General features: G+C 41.1%; 2 protein-coding genes and 1 long non-coding RNA gene across 3 annotated transcripts in view; 2 read left to right on the top strand and 1 right to left on the bottom strand.

Annotated features, from left to right (window-relative positions):
* Positions 1 to 1831, top strand: part of SYNJ2BP (synaptojanin 2 binding protein) — a 33093-nt gene extending 31262 nt beyond the window's left edge. Inside the window, exon 4 of the mRNA XM_010976582.3 lies at positions 92 to 1831. Coding sequence (XP_010974884.1) covers positions 92 to 232 — 141 coding nt within the window. The 3' untranslated portion in view covers positions 233 to 1831. The remainder of the gene's footprint in view (positions 1 to 91) is intronic.
* LOC116153582 (uncharacterized) lies at positions 460 to 24903 on the bottom strand. Its single transcript, XR_010381022.1, has 4 exons — positions 24749 to 24903; positions 9965 to 10099; positions 5272 to 5406; positions 460 to 596 (listed from the first exon to the last, which is right to left on the bottom strand). It is a non-coding gene; the product is annotated as an uncharacterized LOC116153582 (long non-coding RNA).
* On the top strand, positions 5304 to 11998 carry LOC105086146 (disintegrin and metalloproteinase domain-containing protein 20-like). Its single transcript, XM_064486068.1, has 3 exons — positions 5304 to 5440; positions 9239 to 9332; positions 9531 to 11998. The coding sequence occupies exon 3, from the start codon at positions 9623 to 9625 to the stop codon at positions 11846 to 11848; it is 2226 nt and encodes a 741-aa protein (XP_064342138.1). The 5' UTR covers positions 5304 to 5440; positions 9239 to 9332; positions 9531 to 9622; the 3' UTR covers positions 11849 to 11998.
* Positions 24904 to 25209: the final 306 nt, after the last annotated feature.

Below are 25209 nucleotides of genomic sequence, written 5' to 3'. Positions count from 1 at the left end.
GTGGCGTAGAGACTGTAGGCATGGGTAACATGTCAACCTGGACATTTCAGTTGTGTTGAACACACACTGGTCATTTGTCTTTCCCTTCTAGATACAGGTGCAGAATGGGCCTCTAGGACATCGAAGTGAAGGGGAGTCAAATGCTGTTCCCGCAGCTGTGGTGCTGGTGTCAGTGTTTGCCCTCACCGTGGTAGCAGCCTGGGCCTTCATGAGATACCGGCAACGACTTTGAAAAGCTTGCTTTCTTCCAGTGCTCCCAAGGAAGAAGATACATTTCTCTCTTTCTCTCACCCTCCTCCCCTGCCATTCTCCCATGACTTTCCCTCTCTCTACATAGCCAGCACGCGATTTATTTAAAGAGACTGCTACCCAACCGGAACTTTGCTATTCCAAATCTCTAAATCCATGTGTTCTGGTGGGAGAGCAAAGGCATTGTTGGAAGGAAGGCTGAAGACTTGCTTAGAATGAATGAAGATTTATATATTTTACTAGGACCACCGATTGAAGTTCAGCTACAACCCTGAAAGGGAGAGGTCCAGTCTTCCCATCACCGTGGTCGATTCCTTTTTTCTTAGCTGGCATGCCTCCAGGGCCGGCTGTAATAAGAGGAAGAGGGGATTTTTTCTTTTTAATGATTTTCCTTGGGAAGTTTTTGTGGCCTTTATTTAATTTCTAATTACCTATTTGGGTGCCTACTTTGTTTCAAACAAAAGCAAATGAGAAGAGCATTTCTACTTCTTTTAAAAAGCAAAATATATATATATATATATATATATATATATACACACACACACACACATCATATGCATATATGATAGTATAGTAGTGATGCCTTTTAGAGAATTGAAGTGATGGAAAGCAGCTCTGGTTTCTGATGTGAGGGATTAAGGAATAATCTTAATTGAAGAATTTGATACATAATGGGAGTGAGAGTGAGCCTCAAAAGAGGATGCCCAATCTGAGACATTTAAACTGAGACAACTAATTAAAAAATCTTAGAACAATATTTCTTCTCATAATAGCTATGGTGAAGTTGAGGTCAAATGCCATGATCCATCTTTGTGCAAGTCAGTCTGTTTAAAAAACTTGGGAGATGTGAAGATAAATCTTACTCATCTCTGAGCTACCGTAGTGACTAAATAGTACCTGTTAAAGGAGCACCTGGAATAACTGGTCAGAGCTGTGGTGATGGGGCCAAACCAACCCAGTGAAAAAAATCCTAAAATGAAAAAAGATAGTGTCTCCAAAGTGGCACCTCAGACTGTTTACTGGTCTTTCCTGTTTCTGTTAACAGACAAAATCTGAGAGAAAGGACTGCTTCTTGTCAGGATGGGCATGAGGTCAGCTCTGCATCAGTTCAGTTAAAGAAAAAGGGTTTAGATTGCTAATTTTTGTTTAAGGCTCTAAACACTGGTTGTGGCTGTTAATGAATAAGCCATTTTGCAGTGAAGGGGAAGAAAAGAGTTTTGTGTTCGGGGATAAGGAGGCTTGGTGGCTGTTTTGTGGGGACATTTGAGGGAAGGGTGTGGATAAATGGATGTCAGGGAATACCAAGAATACTAATGAGGTGGGAGCCCTCCCGTTCATGTGGTATTGAAGGTTGGTTTTAAAGCACTAAGGAGACCTGAACCAAGGCTAATTTTTAAGAAAACCATTTCCAGTTACTCTCTCTTGCCTTCTGAGACAGCCTGCACTCTGTGGAGTGTGTGTCTATGTCTATTCTAACCATCCCTCTCCAGGCCCACCTCTTGGCCTTTCTCTTGCCTTCTGAGATGGCCTACACTCTGTCTACGGAGTGTATACCTCTCTAAATAAATCTAGTTTTACTCAATTATGGCTCACACTTTTAATTCTTTCCTGAACAAAGCCAAGGACCCTCACTTGGCGGGGCGCCTCCCAGGGACTCAGCTGAGGACTGGGACTTGGCCATCCTGTTGTGCCCCACTTATTTTCCTGTATCATCTTTTGGTAACCATGAAGGGACAAATGGGAAAAAAAGAAAAAAACAAAACAAAACAGACCTCCAAGGCATAATCTTGATCCACCTATCCACCTATTGGGCTTTGGCTCTTCTCCTTTCAGAGCATGGCAGGGGATTTCTCTCATGCCGTGCAGATTCAAGTGGCCCCTTCGGTGGCAGCCAGCGCTGCCTGCAGGATCTGGCAGAGACTAGCTCTCTAGCCGCGAAGGAGCCCACCGAGCCCAGGGCTTTTTTCTCGTCAGTCTTTTCTCATTCTCCTCTTTCGCTCTATCTCTTTGGACTTGAGAAGATCCAAGAAGGCAACAACCCAGACCTCCAAATTAAGACTAAGTGGCAAGTAATTGACAACATAATTGAGTGAGTTGTGGCTCCTCAAGCCCAGTGGCTCCTCGAGCCCAGTTGCTCCTCTGTACTTGGTCTTAGTCTCGGTCCAGTTCCAGGATGCAGGAACTGCATGAGGGGGCCCAGATTGGTGAAACTCTGGGAGTGCCCCTTTAAAAATGTGTGGCTCAGCCCTCCCTGAGTTCTCGGGGCTTTTGGCCTCATTGCAGCCCTGAGTGGGAGTTGTTGGCAGGCACTCCCCTTCAGTGGGCCTGTGGATCTCTGACCTAGGAAGCATCGTGGCTGTACACATCCCCTCTTCACCCTGCCCTGACTTAGACTATCTGTACGATCTGTTGATCCTTGAATGCCTTTGCTTGCTTTGCCAGCAGGTTGAGTGTTGCCTCTTTTACTTCTGTGAACAGGTGCCCCTCCTCAGCATCACAAGGACCACCTCCTGGTAAGGCACTCCAGCCCTACCCTGTGGCACTCCAGCCCTACCCTTCTGCTCTATTTGTTTCTTTTTTCCTTTCAGAGATAAAGGTAATCCAATTTAGTTGACTCAAGGCCTGAGTCTCCTTCTTCCCTCTCTAAAGAATTTAGGCCTTGGGACTCTGGACACCTCTTCTCCCACTGGCCCTTGCTTCTCTCCTTGTCTAATCTGAAGGAGCTCTCTCAGGCTCATGGGCACATCATCCTAACCAAAATGGGGATGACCATAAGCATCCCAAAGGATTCCCCATTATGATTCATAATTTGCTAACTGGGGGAGATTTAGACAGGATAGCTTAAGGAAAAAGGCTGAATTTTCCTTTGCAATACTGCATGGCCCCAATACGAGCTAGGGGATCAAGAGATCTGGCCCCAAAATGGGGTTATTACAGTACCATCTTACAGCTGGACCTGTTTTGTAAAAGGGGAGGTAAACTAGGGGACGTCCCATACGTCCAGATGTTCCTGACCCTATTCCAAGACCCAGGTCTAAGGAACTCTTGCTGGGTATGCCTGGCTCGCATCCCCTCAAAACACCTTCCTCTACAGGAGCTCAATGTTTTTGATGACCCTCTTATGGGTCCACCTCCCCAAGGTCCACAACAGGGAACTCCTACCTCCCCCGACTCTGAGAGGGCACAGTCTTCATGATCATCTGCCCCTAACACCCCATCTGGGCAGCTGTGGGACCCCAGGCCCTCATTAATTAGCCCATGGATCTGGCATTTGGAGTATTTAACAATAGAGGCAGGATTGAAGTGGCAAGAAGGATTTGGGGACAACTGTGAAAGGCACAATTGTTAGTAGCAGCCCTAATCCCTACACTACCCCAGGGTTACCCTCCCTTTCAAAGACCCATGACACGAACAGGATCCAGGACACCTGGATCAGAGCCACTGTCTCACTGAGAAGGAACCTGTTTCAAGTACAACCAGGCGGGCCACTGGAAGGATGAATGCCCCATGACTAGGAAAAGTCCACCGGGCCCCTGCCTGATATGTAAACAAGAAGGCCACTGAAAGAGGGACTGCCCCTAGTCCCAAAGGGGGATTGGGTCTCCCAAACCAATGATGGCCCAGAGGACCGAAGACTGATGGGCCCTGCTGGCTGACACTCCCTGGCTTCCAAAGGACACCTGGTCATTTCTCTAGAGGAGCCTCAGTAACCCTTGATGTGGCAGGTAAGAAAGTTTTTTCTTATTAGATACAGGAGCCACCTACTCTGTGCTAACTGATATCCCTGGACCCTTGTTCTCCCAATCCTGTGTAATGGGATCAATAGAAGGCCCCAAACCAAGTGCCTGCTAGAAAATTTTACCATTGCAAATCAGTTTTGGCTCATGCCTGAGTGCCTTATCCCCTTGTTGGGAAGGGACTTGCTCACTAAATTCCAGACAATAGTCCAATTTGGGGACCCCTCACAAAAAGGACACTCACCAAGAAAAATGATTGCCCTTGGCCATGGGAGCTTGCCTCAGGACCAAGCCAGAGGGAGGTCTCCCTTCTGCCCCATATTTCTCAGGTGAACCCCGCTGCTTGGAACACTGACTCCCCGCACTCTGTCTATGGAGTAGGTACCTAATTCTATTCTAACCGCCCCCCATCCTCGGCCTTGGCCTTTCTCTTGCTTCCTGAGATGGCCTGCACTCTGTCTATGAAGTGTACACTTCTTTAATTAAATCTACTTTTACTCAAAGAAAAGAAAAAAGAAAACCATTTCCATCCTCTAAATATATTGGCCAGACTATAGGCTTTATATAATCTTGACAGAAAGACTATGAAGACTTCTCCTCAGGCAGTTGGCTGTATCCATTTTTTAGCATGGATGATCTGGTACAAATATTATAAACGTTGACTGGACATGAGCTTTGTTAAGACTTTGCCAGAGAAGCAAAACACATAGCCTTCATCCTAAAGGGATTTTTTTTTTGGTTCCAGATAGGAAGAGAACACCTACACACATAAAATAATAGATAATTACCTGCATAGGCAGAGCAAATTTATACTGCAGACATCAAAAGGGGCACCATTACCAAGTATCGGGACACTTGAGAAAGTTCCATAGAGGAAAGGGACAAGTTAAGGACCCTTGAGGAGCTCACAGTCTAGTTAAGAGAATTCACAAATAGATGAGAAGTTAAAAGTCTATCATCAGGTTAAGTAATAGTTGAGAAGAATAATGGAGGAAATGGTACTATTCAGAATATGATGCAGTGACAAAGACGTGTTTTAGGAATTCAGAAAGAGAAAGCTGTCTTATGGTGGCATCGGGCCAGAGTGGAAAGGGAAGGCTTTTAAAAATAAAAACCCCAGCAAGACTTTGCCTCTGGGTCACCTATTGGTATGAGAAAAATTCTGTTTTGAGCAATGCTAGTATGATTTATGCCTTTGGACCTGAACTGTTCAGCACCTCTGAGACTCAGACAACTGCATTTCCTAGACTCCACAGAGAAACACTGACAGTATTCCAGTTCTCACCTCAACCAGCCCCACTGAGGAGACACAACCGCTGGTGCCTTCCCTGTATCTGGAGGATTATGCAGCAGCTTCTGCAGCGGGCCAGCTTCCCTCCTAGCGTTCATCTCAGGTTTGGACATTAACTCCTGAAAGGACCTTGAGACATACAAAAGGAAGCAAATGGCAAGCAGTGAGTAGAGCTCTTTGCTTTTTTGTTTCCTAGTATATGTAAATAAAAACACCTGTCCTATCCCATCGTTGGTAGAAGTTTTGCTTTGATTGATAAAATCAAATGGTGATTCTGAAGCACTTTAATAATTTAGGTTTTCTCTGGAATTAAATATTTAAAGGCCAATATGTTAGTTTTAGGCAAGTATGCTAGTTAATTCTTATTTCTGATTCTCTAGAAAACAAAATTATCATAGATGAAGTATTGGAGTCCATTGTAGGTCACTAAAAGATTTATGGTCTTTATGGATTGAATCTAAGATTTCTGACACTTTGTCAATTGCATCTCATATTCCTACCAGCTAAATGACTGTGTTCAAAGTGTTAAAAACTGAATGAAATACTTTTAAGAAAGACCATATGCTTAAAACGCTTCTCTATATTTATCATCCTATATTCTACATATAGTTCTGAGAAGACATTGCTTCAATCATCTCTATTTCCTTTTCCCACCAGATTTTAACCAGTGCTATTGATTTAACTTAATCACACCACCTAGCCTTATATAATGGAAAAAGGAAATTAATACTTGCTACTGCATTTTGTGCCAGGTACTAAACTGAACCCTGACTGGTAACACTATTTCTTCATGCCTCACAGCTCTGAGGACTAAGTGTTGTTAAAAAGACACTAAAGAAAAGAATGATTGCTTTCCTAAGATTACATAGGTGGTAATAGTGGAATCAGGATTTAAACTCAGGACTTCGGGTGCCACCATCAATGATATTTCCTCACTGGCAGTGATTCCCGAAGTGAGGTCTCTGGACAAAAGCATCAGTATTACCTGGGAACTTGTTAGAAAAGCAAATTCTTGGGCTTCACCCTAGACCTACCCAGCAATCTGTGTTTTAATAATCCCTCCAGGTGACAGATGCACACTGAAGTTTGAGAACTACTTCTCTATGCCAAGAGTCACCTTTTCCTCTGGTTAGAATCACCTGGAGAGCTTATAAACGTCTTGATGCCTAGGCTGTACCTAGACCAATTAAACAGAATCTCTGGGGTTAGGACTAGGGCAGCAGTAAAACAAAGTTCATTGGGTGATTCCAGTGTGCAGTGTCAGAAGAAAAGAATAAAAACAACAACAACAACAAAACACTCTATCATACTTTAGACACTATTTAAATTATTAAATTACATATAGGCATTGCTCCAGCCAAAAATGAGAATTTCACTTGGGCCTTTTTAGATCCCCAGTCTCCAGTAGCTTCTCCCTCAAGTATACATGTGGAGTAAGAAGTGGAGCATCTTTGGCTTCTGATTTGCTAAGGGTTGACAAACCTCCAGCAAAATGTATTAGTAAGCAACTCAGTTTGCACATCTATTAAGTTAAAACCAGGTCATACAACATTGGAGCTAAAAGATTCTAGGATGAATCTGTCTTAGAGTTGAGAAAATCAAGGCTCAGAGAGGAAAATTAATTTAACCCACATCAAAGACTTAGTCTGTTGCAGAAGGGCCCTTTCTGTCTCATATTTCTGTCTTGAATCTGTCCACTACATGGTCATGGACAAAACTGTCCTTTTTACCTCAGTCCACTTCCATCTTCTCTCTCTGGACCTTGAATAAAGGCCAGAGGAACTGTTTAACAGCTGAAGGGTATTCAGGCATCAGATTATCCACAGAATAATCTGAGAGACACCTAATATCAAATTTAATCAGATGAACTCTTCTGAGACTAATCCCAATAGTTCTAAACTAGAGAAGTATGTTTTCTGATGTTGAACATTGTTTTTATTGTGTAAATAAGCAATTTTTAAAAATATATTTAAAGAAATGAGACAATGTAAGTTTCTCACGTATGTAGGGGAGTAAAGTTCATTTCATTTCACATGCAGCCAATGCAGATTTTATTCTCATCTGTTTCAGTTGAGATTTATCTTTGGACAGATGAGGGTTTTTCCTACATTTGACAAATGAGTGCCTACTGTATGCTTTGTGAAGATACAAAGGTACATATAGTCACTCTGAGCTGAAACAGCACAGCATCTGAAAGTGGGGGAGTGCTTGTTGGTGATCTCGCTGTTAAAATATTTTTCTGCTATCACCCTAAAGTGGTAGATTGAGTTGTGAAGCCCTTTACCTCTCGTCTAGAATAGGTTTACAGCTGGTTGCTATCCCAGGGTAAGCCCCTTTTGCTGTTTCACTTCTATCTGAAAATTCTTTCAAGACCAGCAGTCACATCCAAAAGGGCAAATGTGATCAAAAGGAAGACAGTACTTTGAGGAATTCTGTTCTGATCAGAACCAAGTTCTTAACAGCCATAGACTCTTGCCTGATGTTGATATTTATAGAGAGACTCCAAAGCACTTAATCTGCTTACCTGATGCCCTGGATGATATTGTAATAACCTGTATTATAAGAAAGCTTTGCTATGTCTAAGGAATCAAGACATAGCGAACACTAGGTCCTATTTCTAAATGTTTGCCATACTCTTTCTTTTTGCATGGGGAAAGGGCAAAGGGAGAGGGCCAAAGTGTGTTTTTCAAATACAAGTTGATCATTAACAGAGTCATTTACAAAAGAACTTTTTATTTACTGTAATCATTAAATTGATTGACCAGTCACAGGAAAATGGGATGATCCTTCTTCCCAGTTTGCAGATTTTAAAATGGAATCACAGAATTGAGTCCCATTTTAATTTTGTATCTGCAGTGCTGATTTGAATATGAGTTTCTTACTATGATTTTTTAACATTGAACATCATTTTGTGTAAAATATATGTGTATTTTACCCCCAGGATATTTTAGTCTTTGTAAGATTCTTTTCCTTATGAACCTTATTTTATTTAGCTTCCTCTCTACTTCGATCCTGATGTCACACTGCATGCCTAAGAGCAATCAGTTTCTCAGATCAAATAGATGCCCTATAGCAACTTGGAAGACATATGGACATAAAACCGTATTTTCTTTCTCTTTTTTTAAATTGAAATACTGTCAGTTACAATATGTCAATTTCTGGTGTACTGCACAATGTCCCAGTCATGCATATACATACATATATTCATTTTCATGCTCTTTTTCACTAAAGGTTCTTACAAGATATTGAATATAATTCACTGTGCTATACAGAAGAAACTTGGAGGGGTTTTTTAAATGTATTTTTGTATATAGTGGCTAACATTTGCAAATCTCAAACTCCCAAATTTTTCTCTTCGCACCCCTTATCCCCCAGTAACCGTAAGATTGTTTGCTATGTCTGCAAGGGTGTTTCTCTTTTGTAGATAAGTCCATAGTGTCTTGTCTTGTCTTGTCTTGTCTTGTCTTTTCTTTTCTTTTTTTAGATTCCACATTTGAGTGACATCATATGGTATTTTTCTTTCTCTTTCTGGCTTACTTCACTAAGAATGACATTCTCCAGGGCGATCCATGATGCTGCAAATGGCATTATTTTATCCTTTTTGTGGCAGAATAGTATTCCATTCTGTAAATATACCACAACTTCTTTATCTAGTCGTCTGTTGATGGACATTTACGTTGTTTCCATGTTTTGGGTGTTATAAGTAGTGCTGCTGTGAACATTGGAGTGCATGTATCTTTTTGCATTAGAATTCCATCCAAATATATACCCAAAAGAGGGTTAGCTGGATCATACTATTTATTCTTTTATTCCATTAATCACCCCTAACACAATTCAACTTCTATAAAGTATGAGAGAATCTAATTCTCTCCTCAAAATCCTTACAAGGAGAAACTTCCACTCTCCTCTCCATTCTGTATTTTAATTACAAATTGATGCCTTCTCTCATTTTGGTTTGAAGGGAAAAGAAGTCAGTAACTATCTTAAAATTGCATCAGACCCATTTAATCTTCTCCTGTGACTTCTGCAAGAGACCACGGGACCTCTCAGCCCAGGTATACACTCTTATTATTCCTAATTTCTCCCATGTTTTGTCTTCTCTAAGACCCCTGTGCCAGGATCCCCAGGATCCACTTAGCACAGCGCCCCTCCCCCTCATGAGTACACCATTGTTATGTAACAGCCTCCCCCCCCCCCGCCCCCCACACCTGTCTGGGGATGCCAAGCCTTCAGCCTCTCTCCACTCTCCTCAGGACTATACTGCTGTTTAAGAGATGCTGTTCCAGGGATAGGCTTGCCTGCCTCCCACTTGACTGCGTTTGCTTTGGTCACGGGCTCCTCACTCATGGGGCCTGCCTGGGCCCAGGCCCACCTGACAGGTGATCTCCGGCTGCCTCTGCTCTGGCTGCTACTGTTGCCAATCTGCTGCTCCCACGCCCCACCAGGATGGCGCTTCACTTCCTCTGAAGTTGTGATCCCCAGGAAGGTGTCCCACAGAGTGGGAGGAACTGGGATGCAAGGCCAGCTTTCCTACAAGATTCGCCTCAGCGGCCAAAGACATGTGGTTCACATGAGAGTCAAGAAGAACTTGCTGCCCAGACACTTTCCCGTTATCACCAGTAACGACCAAGGCGCCACGCAGGAGGACTACCCTTTTATTCCCCGAGACTGTTACTACTACACCTACCTGGAAGGGGTTCCTGGGTCCATGGGCACACTGGACACCTGCTATGGAGGTCTGCGTGGCATGCTGCAGGTGGATGACTTCACTTACGAAATCAAACCACTGGAGGCTTCTTCCAAATTTGAGCATGTGATTTCTCTGCTTGTGTCACAAAAAACACCAGGAGAGGATGAAAAATGTAAGATTAAAGAGGAAGAAACAAATCAAGCATATGAGGAGGCAATGCTTGCTGAAACTCCTAGAGCTGCCCCTGTATATTTGTGGTGGCCACACAGGAAAAACTTAAAACTTCACTACACAGTTACTAACTCGTTAGTGGTTCAGAACAGAAATATCACACGTATCATAGAGAACGTAGTGATTCTTAACAACATAATGCATAGCATTTACTACCAGGGTGAACTTCAGGTTTTCATACGTATGCTGTGCATATGGGACGGTAACGACGAGGTGAAAGTAGAAGAATCTCAAAATGCTCTAGATGCATTAAATTCATTTGGTTTATGGAAATACTGGAGATGGTATGCAAAATTTCCTCATGATACCTCATTGATTCTTACAGGAAAAAAAATCGGTGGAGCTTCATATTATAGCAATCATGAAGGAATATGCAACCCCAATTGGGGAGCATCGTTTGTATGGGTAGCAAGGTATCACTTATTTTTAGCTGCAACTCTTGGAGCACATGCAATAGGTCATGTTCTTGGCTGTACACATGATGGTCCTGGTTGCCATTGTTTTCGAAGACACTACTGTGTCATGGCTGCTGAGCCTGGTCTTCTAGATATGATGAGCAACTGTACTTATGCCCAACTGCACAGACGAGTTTCTATGTGGGATCCTTGTCTGAGTACTCCAAATACACCATACAATAATTTTCCTTATAAAGCTGCTCGCTGTGGTGACAAGATCAAAGATCAAAGGGAAGAATGTGACTGTGGCACCATAAAAGACTGCTCTCAGGATAAGTGTTGCAATTCCAATTGTGCCCTCACCCTTGGTAGTGTCTGCAGTGAAGGAGATTGCTGCAGGAGGTGTAATTATGCTCAACCTGGAAGTGTTTGCAGAGACACTCTTGGCATTTGTGATCTACCAGAATACTGCAGTGGGAAGACGCACGTTTGTCCAACAGACGCTTATATCCAGGATGGAACCCCCTGTTCACCATTAGCCGTGTGTGTGAAAGGAAACTGTAGTGACCGTGATCTGCAGTGTCAATCCCTCTTTGGCTTCGAAATAAAAGATGCTGGGTCAGCATGCTATGAAAAATTGAATGTAAGAGGTGACCGATTTGGAAATTGTGGGGTGCGAGTGACTCGAGGAGGAGGAAAGTCTGTACCATGTGAAGAAGATGATGTGCTGTGTGGAATGCTGCACTGTAGTAATGTGGAGGAAATTCCTGGCGGGGGTGAGCACACTACATTTCGTCATATAGTAGTAAAAGATGTTAAAGTAGAAAGATGCTTTGGGTACGATGCACACTTTGGGACACACACACCATATATGGGGCTTGTGGTGGATGGGGCAACATGTGGTGCAGGAAGATACTGTATGAACCAAAACTGTACTTTTTTCCAAGACTTCCATTTTGACTGTGATGTCAAGAAATGTAATTACAGAGGGGTATGCAACAACTTGAAACACTGTCATTGTCAGCGAGGCTGGAAACCACCAACGTGTCAAGAGAGAGGACCAGGTGGCAGTACCGACAGTGGCCCTCCACCTGACAAAGAAATCGGTATTCGAGCCAAAATAGTATTTAATGTAAACATTTCAGTAGCTCTACTGCTTCTCCGTTTTAGCCTTCTTTTGCTTGCAGGGGTTTTTGGTTCCTTTTTCCATTTAGAAGCAATTGAGGATAAAAAAACAACTGGTGAAAAAAAGTAATCCCTTGAACCTGAACTGGAACACACAAAATGGAGACAATCACATTGGAACTTACGGGTAGAAATGATCAGTAATCACTCCGATAATTACATAGTCCTACAGCAGTTATGACGTTGTCATCTTGAAATAAATGACTTGGCAGTTTTAAAAGGGTCTGTGTGGTTAAATGCGTTTGATATTTTACATCTGGTCATAGTCTTACTATTCCTATAGATGACAGTGAGAACTATTGGATTCACCAACAAGAGGGCCTGTACTTAATTTATGTTGTGGATACTAATGTTTTACAGGTGTGTCTGTAGCACATCTTGTTTGAACTGGTATGCACTTGTTTAATAACTTACTAGACTCTTTCTTACTTGGTTATGTACTAGATTTTTGTTATTGGTTTTCTTTTTTGCTAGTTTAAAAAAGCATAACATAAAATGTAGCATAAAAGACACCTTGACAAATACAGTAGGAAGATGAAAAATTTTGAGTCATAGGCACATGAATATCAACAGTAGTTCAACAACCTGCTAAGTATGTGATCTTGCCTAAAGTCATAGGCTCTCAGAGAATCAAGGTCACATCTGACGTGCTACACAGAGAGATGAAGTGCACGTTTTTCTGGGGTTTTGTGATGGTCAAAAGATCTAAGAAGGGCCTGGAATGTGTTAGGCACTTAATAAATGTGGACTCTATCATTCTTATTATTCTCATCATCTTGAGTTGTGCTAAAACTGAAGTGTTCCAAGTATAATGACTTTCGCATCGTATTTGTTATTGTAAAACCATCACAGAAGGAGCCATGGATCACTGACATGTCACTTTTTAAGGCCCTTAGATATTCATGTCATATCATCTCACATTTAAAATTGAACAAATTGCCTATGCAAAGCCTGTCTATAAAGTACAGGATGGAACTGAGTGTCTGATACATGTACAGAAGCAAAAATTTACATAAAAGTGGGAGGAGCAGCCAAGATGGCCGAGCAGAAGGACACTCTTAGCTCACCCTCTCCCACAAATACACTAAGAGAGACATCCGAGGATCCACCCATTCACTAAGAACACCTGCTGAACTTTGACAGAACATTGCCCTCTTCAAATGACAAAATTCCTTACAAATTCTGGTAGGAGGGGGAAAAAAAAGGAAAAGGAAATCAATGAACCCAGATGAACAAATCAACACTTGCTTGCCCTGTTGCATCAGCATGATACTGTTGATATAATGTATCAGTACGATGTATTCTGCGTGTTCTGACAGTCTAAATATGTTCAGATAATATGCCAGATGTAGGAGAGTGAACACAGCCCTGGAGGCAAAGGTACAAATTTGGTTATCCATGCCACATGGATGCTGCCTTTTAATTTTTTGATGCTCTTCTTTCATCAGAATAGAAACTAACAAGTTTTCCAAATCAATGGCTACCTGCTATGCACCTGAGGCCATTTCAGTATGCTCTAGCATGATACTAAATCTGACGCAGCAGCTCAGTAGGATACCCTACTTGGGATTGTTGGTTGCTACAGTCATTCATTAGGATTGATACAGTTTCTGTGAGGGCCAGACTGGTGGTTTCAATGGAAATATGATATGGACAACCACTGCTGCAACTTTTAGTCTTTAATGGTGGCACTTATGTCCACCTTTCCACCCAGAACACAATTTTAACTTTGATTTACTATCCTGGCCAGGAGCAGAGAGATGTTTAAAAGGCTTCTACCTGCACAGAGATGATGATAGCTCTTATTCTACATGCCAAGGACCTTACAGGGACATTATTCTCACTGTCTAAGACACCAGTCCCAAATATATACCTGGGCCCTTGGGGACATGATGACTGAATTGGACTGCAGACCACTGAACACACTGTAAAATGTAAGTCAACTAGGACTCCATTTATTACCTTATGTCCATAAGCTCCCACTATTTTAGGATCCATGGTGATGCTTTGGAGTCTGAGTACCAACATCAATGTAGATACTGTGTCCAATAATCTTCTCAGTTCTAGATAGTTCTCTAACTCTACCATACTAGCTCCCAAAGAAATGGTTGTAGGTTTCTTGGGGGAAGGACTGGAAGAATCATAATATATATTTTTCATATGTTCATGTGTATTTTCTTCTAGGAACACAGCAATCTCTCTAATCAACATATCCTGTATCTGAAAATTGGCTTTGTTCCAGAAACTGAACAGGCATCATAATTTTTTATTGGTGCAGCCATTCTTAGCCTTCTGCTCCTCCATTTTTGCCTTCTCATTGTAGATTTTAAGCAGCACCCTCTTTGGCTACTCATTTATTGACCTTAGACACACCGTTGTCTATTACCACTTTAAAGCTCTTAGGTAAAAGATGAATCGCTTTTGCTATCTCTCCAACCTTGGCAACTTTCATGTTAATTGTGGTCCCCCAGCTTTGGCTGTTAGGTGTGGTCCCCAGCCTCCCTTACTTGTGAGAACTCATTATCCTTATACCTCATAATAAACATTGATATGTGCAAGCTGTCCTACCATCAAATGCCTACGAGAGGAGGCACAACTGTACTCCTTAGAGATTACATTGCCCCTTGCACCAGTGCATTTTTAATAATATTTATTGTGGTGTAATTGATACATAACATTGTATTAGTTTGGGGTGTACAAGATCACTAATCATCAAGGATATTAAAATCAAAACCACAATGAAATATCACCACGCACTTTTCAGAATGACCATCATCAAAAAGACAACAAATAACAAATGTTGGCAAGGATATGGAGAAAAGGGAACCCTTGTGCACTGTTGATGCAAATGTAAATTGGTGCAGCCACTATGGAAAACAATATGGAGCTTTCTCAAAAAATTAAAAATAGAGCTACTGTACAATTCAGGAATTCCATTCCTGGGTACTTACCCAAAGAAAATGAAAACATTAATTTTAAAAAATATGTGCATCCCAGTGATCATTGCAGCATTATTTACCAGAGCCAAAATATGAGAGCAACCTTAGTCCATCTATAGATGAATGGATAAAGATGTGGTATATAAGAAATATATATATATATATATATATATATATATATATATATATATATATATATATATACACACATACATACACACACACTACTCAGCCATGAAAAGGAAAAAAATCTTGTCATTTGTGACAACATGGATGTGTCTAGAGGGCATTATGCTAAGTGAAATAAGTCAGATAGAAAAAGACAAATACTGCATGATTTCACTTTTATGTGAAATATTAAAATCAAGGCAAATGAACAAATTTAAGAAAAAAAAACAGTCATAGATACAGAGGACAAATAGAGAGAGAAATTGACTGTAACACAATCAGAGTGGGGGACTTTAACACCCCACTTACATCAATGGACAGATCGTCCAGACAGAAAAGCAACATGAAAACACAGACCTTAAATGACTCATTAGACTAGATGGACTTAATTGATATTTATACAGCATTTCATTTGAAAGCAGCAGAATACACATTCTTTTCCAGAGCACCTGGAGCATTCTCCAGGATAGATCACATGTTGAGCTATAAAGCAAGCCTCAGTAAATTTAAGAAAACTGAAATCATACCAAGCATCTTTCCTGACGACAATGTTATTAGATTAGAAATAAACTACATGGGAAAAAAAAACTGCAAAAAGCACAAACACATGGGGGCTAAACAATATGCTACTAAACAACCAAGGAATCACTGAAGGGAAAAAAAGTACCTAGACAAATCAAAATGGAAACATGATGATCCAGCCTGAGAAGCAAGCATCTAACTTAACACACACATCTGGGAGCCTGCTGGAACACTCTTCAGGGACAGAGACTGGCGGGTGCTATCTTTGTTCTCTCCCTTTGCCATGTTCCAAAGCACCAGCATCTCCTAGAAGGGAGATTTTACACATGTCAGGTGCCTAGATCTTTGGGGCTACTGCCAAGGGCATGCATCTTAACTTCTTGGCTCTGGAGACCAGGGGATTTGTGTTCCTGTCCCATGGAATTATAATAATTGATGTCACCCAGAAAGGAGCTCATGCTCCTCTGTCTGGCACCTAGATTTTGGTGACTTCTGCCAGGGAACACCTCTACATTGCCTGGCTCTGGGAGCCAGTGGGGTTTATTCTCTTGGATCCCACAGGACTATAGCCAAAAGAGAAAGAGTGCTTAAACAGCTACCACCCTCAGGACACAGCAAAAGGTAACAGACCCAAGAGCCTGGTCTTTTTTTGTGAAGGAAGTCTATTAGCTAATCATAATGATTGTGGCTTTAGGGGCAGGCCTCTAATTAAACTCTCATCTAAGTGCTGACTACAGTCCTTTCCAGAGACCTTGGAGGTGGGCATTGTCTTAAAGCTCTCCCTCTGCTACCCTCCCCTGCAGCAATGTCTCCTGGAGGGGAGTCTGACATACTACTGATAACCTAGTTTTTATGTCTGGTGTCCTAGTTTTTGCAGCCGCCACCCACAGATGCCCCTTGTCCACCTGGCTCTGGTGGACAGTGGGGGTAGGGGTTGCATTCCTGGGTCCCCAGGGACTGGGTCAATCAGAAAGCTGGTTCTTGGCAGGTTGACACCCCTAGGGCACTATACAGACAACAGAGTGAGACACATTCCCCAGTCTTTCTATGAAGGAGGCCTCTTTTCTTGTTCTGGAACTTCAGCCTGAGGGACAGGATTGAGCACCTACCTTGTGAGTTACAGAACTGCTCTCAAGGAATATCAGCTGCAGGTATAGTAAGAGTCTTGGTGCTGTCTCACTCTGCCTTATTCCAGCTCACTAATAAGTCACAGAACATAGCTTATACCCAGTCAAAAGTTAAACAGAAAAGTCAAAGTTGAGTTAAAAGGTAAAAAGAAAAAAATAAAATTAAAAAACAACGAAAAGTTTAAAAAACCCAAGCAGCCAAACAGGTATCACCAAATGCATGCAAGAGAGTCCTTATTTTTACTTCATATACCTTTCTAACAAGTTTGGTTGGCTGATTCCCTAACTCAAAATAAATTAAAATGATGGCTAGCTCCATTGCATGCTAGGGTCTGTACTTGCCAGGGCCCTAAGCAGTTAACTGAGAGTGATTCTTCCATATCACAAAATTCATCCATCCTCAACCACAATGGAATTGCATTTCAAAATTTGTACCTGAGGTCAATGGTTAATTAGTAACCACTCTATAGAAAAGAAGCTTTAAACTAGTTTTTTGGACAGCAACTGTTATCTAAAGCGAAAGGTACTGATTAGTCTCCAGCCATGTCAAATGAACCTGGGTACCCATTTGTCCTTGGTCCTATTAATCAATGACATGTTGATTTAAGTGTTCTATTGTGTCTTCTGATGCCTATTCCCAACCTCTCACATTGTTCCTTGAATCTTAGTTCAAACCACCATCTACTTACACTTGGACTACTGCATTAGCTTCCCAAATGCCCTCTTTCCTATCCACTGGATCCTCCTCCAATTTGTTCTTCATAGACTAGAGGTCCTGGTAGAACATAGATTTGATCATGTCTCTCCTCTGCTTAGCAATCCCCTAGAAGTTTCCCATTGCCCTAAGGATTCAGTCCAAAATTACCTGGCATAAACTACAATGCATTGCATGATCTAATGCCTGCCTACTTTCTCCAAATTCTTTTCAATCCACATTCCAAACTTTCTCTCTGATCCTTCTCCCTAGCCTTTCAGTTACTCAGAAATACCAGGCTCTACCTCAGGGTCCTCCTATAAACTTTAAAGTTTGTGTATTCTCTTCACCACTGATTTTCTTGCTAAGTTCTCAACTTACTGTCATTTCCCCAGATGATTTATCTATTTTCAAGTTTGGTCTTGAGGACACCTTAGACTTGGTTCTCTGGATGCATTCTCCACACCCCCTCCTGGTCACAATGCCCTTCAGAGATCTCCCCATAGCCCATAGACAGCCATAGCCTCTCTGCAGAAACTTTCAAGGATTAACCCTTTAACATCTAGCTTCTCCATCCATCAGTCCATTCTAATACCAACTACTAACTCATTTATGTTTGTTTTCAAATTTGCTGGGGTTTTTTCCTCATTATTGTTCTAATCTCCAATCATTCCCCTTGGGTTTCTAAAGTTTCCTTGGGCATCAATTCTGGGTGTCCACAGAAAGTGATTTTTTTGTTTGAGGGACACAGCTTTGTTGGACAGTAAACAGCTTTGCACCTAGAGAGAACATAAAGGACAAGCCATAAGAACTCAAATGCTTCCAGAAACCTTCAAATAACTGTCAAAGGGAGTTGATATCAGGTCTGTGATCACACAGAGAGTCAGGGGGAAAGGCTCTTAATCCATGAAATAGTAAATTCCTTTAAGGAACCAGTAAAAAGTACCTATATAATAGTCCTTGAGAAGACCATAATAGAGGAGGAATAAAATTTTTCACCGGACTTTTGAAAGATAGTTATGATTTGGCTCAGTTAAGATCAATGTTTCCTCCTATGTCACAGCCAACTGTCTAGTCCTTCTTAATGGTAAATTTCCGATTTCCTTAGTAATTGATATGTTCAACTTTTAAATGATCATTTGTTTTATCACTAAACCATCGATTTCTTTAGCTGTTCGATTTACTTATTGTGATAGAACTTGAAATTCTCATGTAATCCCTTTTACTTTCTTTTATATTCTTTTATTTTCTCTCATCTTTCACATTAGAAATTTCCCTTAATCTATTAATTGATTCTTTCTAATAACCAGCTTTTATTGATCTGTCCTTCTGGTTTTGTTTGTTTGTTTGTTTTCCATTTCTTCTATTTTAGCTTTTCTTTTGACTAATTCTCTCTTTATACTTTCTCCTGGTTCTTTTTCTTTTTTATAAGTCAAATGTTTATTTTCTGTTATCTGAAATAATAGGATTTCATATGAAATTTTTCCTTTTTCTTACTTGCCATATAACTCATTTTAATTTTGATATCCTTTTTGATGTGGGGGTTATGCTAAGTAGTATTACTAATAGTGTTATAGATCTTAAAAGTTCTCATCACAAGGAAAATATATTCTAACTATGTGAGGTGATGAATGTTAACTTAAATTTATTGTGGTAATTGTTTCAAAATATATGTAGAGCCAATCATTATGTTGTTCACATTAATCTTATATAATGTTACATGTCAATTTATCTCAATAAAACTGAAAAAAGTTAATTTAAAAATAATTTAAATTATTTATTGCTTGATTTTGAAGTGGTTACTTTAGTAAGTAGATTCACTTTTGAGGTATCAAGTTCTATTTTTATTGGATAGGCACTGTGTTTTGATGTATAAGAAGCTTTATATGTACAAAGATATTTGACTTTTTTTAAACCAGTGATGGGCAACAGATGTTACTCAAGCATTTAAAACACAAATACAAGCAGGCCATTTTTTTAATGGTTTCCTTTTTGAAAAGTTTATCTTCAGGTAAAAGTACACTTTACTTGCCCTGGTTCAAAGATTTGTCGTTACATTTCTAAATATGGCTTCCTGCTTTCCTGCAAAGGTTTTTTTTTTTTTTTTTAACATATATTTTAACAGATAAAATCCTGTTTCACCATTGACTTGTGTCACAAGTCACCTACCCAAAAAGAAAGCCCTAGTTAACGTAATTGACAGTATTCCAAAAGCCTTCAGATGATCTTTAGTCCCATGGCAATTCGAAAGTTAGAATTTTCTGATTTGCTCTACCTCAATTTCTACCTGAAATTTGTTATAATCTAGGAAAGTTCTTCAGGACAATGCAATTAATCTGAATTCCTTTTGCTTTCATTAATGTGTACAGAAGAGATCTCTAGCACTTTTGTACGAGAGTTATCTTTGGTTGTCTCCAAAATGTTATAGAGCAGATTTTTGTTTGGTTTAGGAATCACTAAGCGTGGGGTGCTTCACCATAGAAGGAAGTTCTTGCTATCTTTCTAGTTGCCATTTCATTTGTTTTTCCAAAAATTACGGATTGTGGTTTAGGACTATGAAGAAAGTCATGGAGGACAGAAATATGTTAGACACAGTCCCATTCATCCCAGAGCTTCTACTCCATAGAAAGTCATAAGACAAATACATGAATAATTTTAAAACTAGATTGTCAGTGATCACTATCATAAGGGAAATGTGCATTAAAGGTGAAACAGTGGATTCTCTAGTTGGAATAATGCCAAGAACTTAATTTTAACTAGTTTCATATTGGACTGAACTAGCAACTGAGTAGCCAACTCTTAGCCACTCTAGTTCTATTCATAAAAATTAGAATATGATGCTGCCCACGGGCCTCGGATCCTGGAGATGGACAAGGAGGAGAACCGTCGTTCGGTGCTGCTGCCCACATACCTGTGGAGGGGCGGCTTCAGCTTGGAGAACTACTGGCGCAAGTCCTAGGAGCCCGGGGAGGACTGCTGGGAGGCGGCGGGCAACCCTGCCCACAAGGTGAAGATGCGGCGGCACTGAGGCCTGTGCCCTCCGGGGACTCGGCCTGATCCTCACTAGCTGCCCCTCCTTTTGTTTCGTTTTGAGGGTTTTTGTTTCTTTCTTTTTATTTGATCCTTGTAGTTTTTTCCTTGCTTTGTTGCCTGTTAAGGCTGAAGAACAGAATTGGCTGGGACCTTGTTCTCATGTTCTCAGTTTTCCTCCTGGATGGAAAGGCTGTTGACATCTTGAGGGGACGGAAGCTCACGCTGGGGTGGCCAGTAGAGGGGTGGAGGGGAGGGCAGCCATACTCAAGTGGGGCCGTGTCAGGCTGGGTTTATTTAAGAGCATCAAAATGTTTTGGTTAAGAAAAATTCTTGTTTTGCTTTAAATGTAAATCTTCCCGGTGTTGTAAATGAAGTTCAGTCTCCTGCTCCCCAGCCCCGACTGATGTCTGCGCTGGGCTGAGGTCCTGCCGGCTCTGCAGGGGGGCCCGCTGCCCTCCCACCTCTCCCCCGCTCTCCGGATGCCCCTCCTCCTGCAGCAGTTGTTCGGGATGACCCGGCAAAGGCTTAAAAAGGGCCAGCCCCTGCCGCCACAGACCTGCTGTTGGCCAAGACCCAGAGCTTCCTCTACACCCTCTGGCCTGCTCTGCCCACAGGTCCCTGGGCTGCCAAGGGGTCGGCTACAGTGGTCCTGATCTCTCGCCAAGAGCACGCCTCTGCTGGGTTGCTCCTTTCAAGCATATGCGTGTGATCGTGGGGAACAGTTAGATTTGTCAAATTGGGGCAGTTTTAGGAATTGTTTCTAGCTGGAGGGACTGGTGTCCTTCCAAGACTAGCATTTGGGGTATGGAAAATTGTTGCGGTGTGTGGTAGGGTTTTGTCTTTTGTTCTGAGTTTTCCTTTTTTAACTTTGGTCTCCCGGCTTTTTCCTTTCCCTTTCCTTTCTCCTCCATGGGCCAGCTCAGGCCTTCTCCCTGTCAGCCCCATAGGAGGGCACCTGCCTCCTCTGTCTGCCTGCTGCATGCATCCAAGGCCAGAGCTCAGGCCTGCAGATAGGGTTGGTGCCTCCTCTGCCTCAGGGGCATGGGAGCTGGAATAATAACAAAAGGAAAAGAAAAAAACAAAGTCTTTGACAGTTTCCACCCACTCAGATCCTCGAAGGCTGCAAGGTTTCACTGATCTGGGTTCATTGGGAATGTTTCCCTGCCAGCCAGGGCAAAGACCCAGACCTGCTGAGAGCAGAGGCCCTTCCAGTCCCCAGGCTGCCACCACCCCAGGGGCCTAGTCTTACAGAGGCTGCAGACAGCCGGGGCAACCACCATTAAGAAGCCTCTCTCAGGGGCTAGAACTCCTTTGCCAGCATGGATTCCTCAAGTCAGGACTGCATAACTAAAGCAGTTGCAGTTTTATTTTTTTTACAGCTTTTTTTCCCAAAAATGATTTGCAGTTGTTTGTGCAACACTTTGCCCTGATATGTGTGGTGTACAATAAAAACCAAATCTAATATATTTTGAAAAAAAATTAGAATGGAGGGAAAGACTCCCTACACCCTCCAAAAGGAAGTATTTGTGAAATGTTGACTTTGAGGTGTTACCAAAACACTTAGGATACTGGAGATGTACCAGAAGTCATCCACACTGTGATAAAATTTGAAGCCAAGGTGAAAGTTGAGTTTATCTAGCAAAAGAAGATACAGCAATAGTTCTCAAAGTGTAGTCCCCAGGCTAGCAGCAGCAGCAGCATCTGGACGCTAGTTAGAAAATCCAGTTTTTGGGTCCCATTCCAGATATATTGAATCAGAAACCTTAGGGATGAGGCACAGCAATCTGTGCTTTAATAAGCTCTCCAGGGGATTCTGTACACACTACAGGTTGCGAGTCACTGGGACAAATTTAAAAAATGGAAGAGAGATAAGGAATGCAGTTTAAGGTTTCCAAGGCTAAAAAGGACAGAAAGAAGTCTCAAAGTTGGAGAGGATCCATGGGAACCAAACATCAGTGGAAGCCATGGAGGGAGAGAATTTCAAGGAGATAGTCAATATTTTCAAATGTTACAGGAAGTTTGGTTCAAGTTGGGGCATTTGTTTGAGTTCACAAAGTGTGACCTTGTATAAGTCTCCTAAACTTTCTGAGCCTCAACTTGCTTATCTGTAAAATGAGTTTGGAATCATGCTCTTCCAAAATTTTTAAGGTTTTTTTAATGAATTAAATTATATATTAGATGTCAGTTATGAAACCAGACAATGATTCATGAAGTAATCTTTCTGTACCATAGCCATTAAATTTGACCGTAGTTCTAAAACCTAACTTCAGTGCTAAAGCTCTCAAGATTGGTGATTTTGATAACAATGTTCCCATATACTTGTATAAATTAAGTGATAGCAGAGCAGATACTGGAGGATAATATAACTTGGCTAGACATCAAGAACATACCAGTTCTGGGGGACAGCATGACTAGGGAGATGCCTTGTTTCCTGGATGCAAATTTTTATAAACTGCCACATGAAGTGTGGGTCAACATTTTGACTGTTTATTTATACAAGAAACACACAGATGAGATCTGAGTCACATTTCTGGGAAAGGAACAGAAGCCATAGTGATGAGCTATTTTGTGGGGTTTTTTGAGAATTGTAAAAATGCTTTAAAAAATCACTTACTTTCATTTAGCAGATAGAGAAACTGAGGTATACATTAGTGATACTGAGGTGATAATAGAGTTTACTGCCTATATCATATTATTTGATAGGTGCTTAAATTCTTCGCTGACCCAAATTTGGTCCCATGAAAATCTTCCAGCAAACTTGTAATTCTTACTATTTAGTTGCTCCTTCAGGATTAGTTCAAGGTTTTTCACAAGTGCTTATTTGAATGCTTAAATAAATGAGAGACTGAAGAACTAATTTCACTTAAGTTGAATATATGCTTGATCTGAAAAGGTTAACATTATTACCTATAGCATTACCTAGAATATATGTACATGATCTGCTATTGTTAATGATTAGCTTAGTGCCAGGCTTTATTGGAGCTGGATCCAATAAAGTGATGTTTAATGTAGTGCAAAGGTAGGAAAAGGTCTGGACTTCTAGAACACTGTTGTTGGCATCTAAGATATGAGGGAAAGTTGGAGAAGTAATACACTTAACTCACCCGGATGCTGTATGAGTTCTGAAGTATCAAAAGGAAGTGAATAAGGTGAGAGGCAATGCTAAATACAAATTGTGCATACTTCACAATGTATTCTCTAGTAAATCCTATAGCCCTATATAGGATTTTATCTCTGCCCAGAGATGAATTAAACAACCAAACATAAAACAAAAAAAATGTTAAGTCAAATAACTCAAAATAAAATCCAAAGGAATTGGAACATTGAAGGAAACTCTATTCATCGATCACAGGAACCCTCTTTACAAGGCCATCTCTGCAATCCTAAATTCTCCTGCATTCTGCAATTACTCCAGACTCTTTCCCAAAAATCTATGTAATTTTCTCCCAGCACTACCAACTCTGTAGTGGAATTTAACCTCTCAGGCTAAGTCTTCCCACTTTTCTTACTGCTCCAGTCCCCAGGTTTGTAAGTTGTCTCTTCCTTGGAGAGACTGAGGTGAGAAAAGACTGGAGAAATAGGGATAAGGGAAGGAATAAGCATTCTTACTTTAATAAATCTTATCCTGATCATTCTAAAATCTCCCTTGGCTCAGTTTAGGTGATGCTTTGGTCGGGGGAGGGGTTGATTCATTTCCTCAGCTCAGAACCAAAAACAAAAGCCCTAAGTGCAAACTCTGAAGTATTCTTTCCACTCTCCTGTTTTTGTCTTGCTGTTTGGAACAACAGTGATTTTATACAGTAAAACTGATAATACAGTGTGATCGAGCTCTGTGATAAATTTTAGTCAAAGACTAGTGGGGAGGTCTAAGGAGGAAGCAATTTACATTGCCTGTGGAGTAAGAGAGGCTTCAAAAACCTGGTGTTCCTAAAGCTGCAGTCTGAAGATGTGGAAGTTCATGTAATACTCAGGGAGTAATATCTCCTTCAGGATGAAGCATGGAGTGAATGAAGAACAGTAGAAGAAAAGGCAGGCCATAGTCGTATTACCAAAGGCCTTAAATTCTTTGCTTAAAAAAAAAAAAACCAACAACCCTCTAGTGACTACTGTAGGCAAAAAGCAGAATCTCATCATTATTTATGGCTTTTAGATAACTTTCAGTGTGGGAGGTAGACTTGAGATTCACAATTAAGGTTGTTTGTTTGTTTTGTTTTGCTGTTTTAGACCTATAGAGATGGGTGTTATCAGATGAGCCTAAAGGCAGAAAGGAGATCAAGAGTTTCTGCTCTAGAGATCACTTAGGAGCTACTTTAATAGGTGGAAAGGTGATAAGGGATTAAGCCAGGAACGTTTCAGTGGCAATAGAGAGGTAGATACAGATGGAAAGATTTCAGGGATAGCACGGGAAATGTGACTATGTCACCTGCACTCTATACTATTATGTCATCTCAAACAGTGCTTGATAGGTAAGGCTTTCTCTGACTCACCCCGGCAAATAGAATGCGGTGGGAGTGGGCGGCTGTTTTCCGAGCTACTGATGGTTCATTCGTATGCCCGTTGGATTGCCAGCGTCTTTAAGGCAGAGATCATATCTTTTCATCTCTGTGTTCCTCGAGCCTTCTAATGAGCTGCAAAAAGGTGCTCGATGGTTGTTAAGTGGAAAACAGACATTCATAAATGACTGACGATTACAGGCTGTCTGGCAGGAAAAGCATTAATGTTATAAGTTCATTGATCCCAAGACATCACCGATTACCACTCAACCTAAACTTCTGTAGCACTTAAAAAATGTTTGTTTGTTTTTTGTTTTAATTAAGCTGGTAAACTACCCATCCCACAAATAACCATAGAGGCTAGAGTGCTGGCTTCACAATTACTTTTTAAAAACCTGATTTTATTGAGCTAATTTTGTGTGCCAGGAAGTGCTCTAAGAAGACCCAGAAAATGG

The sequence above is a fragment of the Camelus dromedarius genome, chromosome 5 (genome assembly GCF_036321535.1).
Source record: "Camelus dromedarius isolate mCamDro1 chromosome 5, mCamDro1.pat, whole genome shotgun sequence".
In the NCBI taxonomy this organism is placed as follows: Eukaryota; Metazoa; Chordata; class Mammalia; order Artiodactyla; family Camelidae; genus Camelus; species Camelus dromedarius.
The sequence above is the reverse complement of the archived record's forward strand: the minus strand, read 5'-3'. Positions and strand labels throughout refer to the sequence as shown.

What these genes read in the sequence shown, in the direction of transcription:
- LOC105086146 (XM_064486068.1), top strand. Translation starts at nt 9,623, where the DNA reads ATGGGGCCTGCCTGGGCCCAGGCCCACCTGACAGGTGATCTCCGGCTG.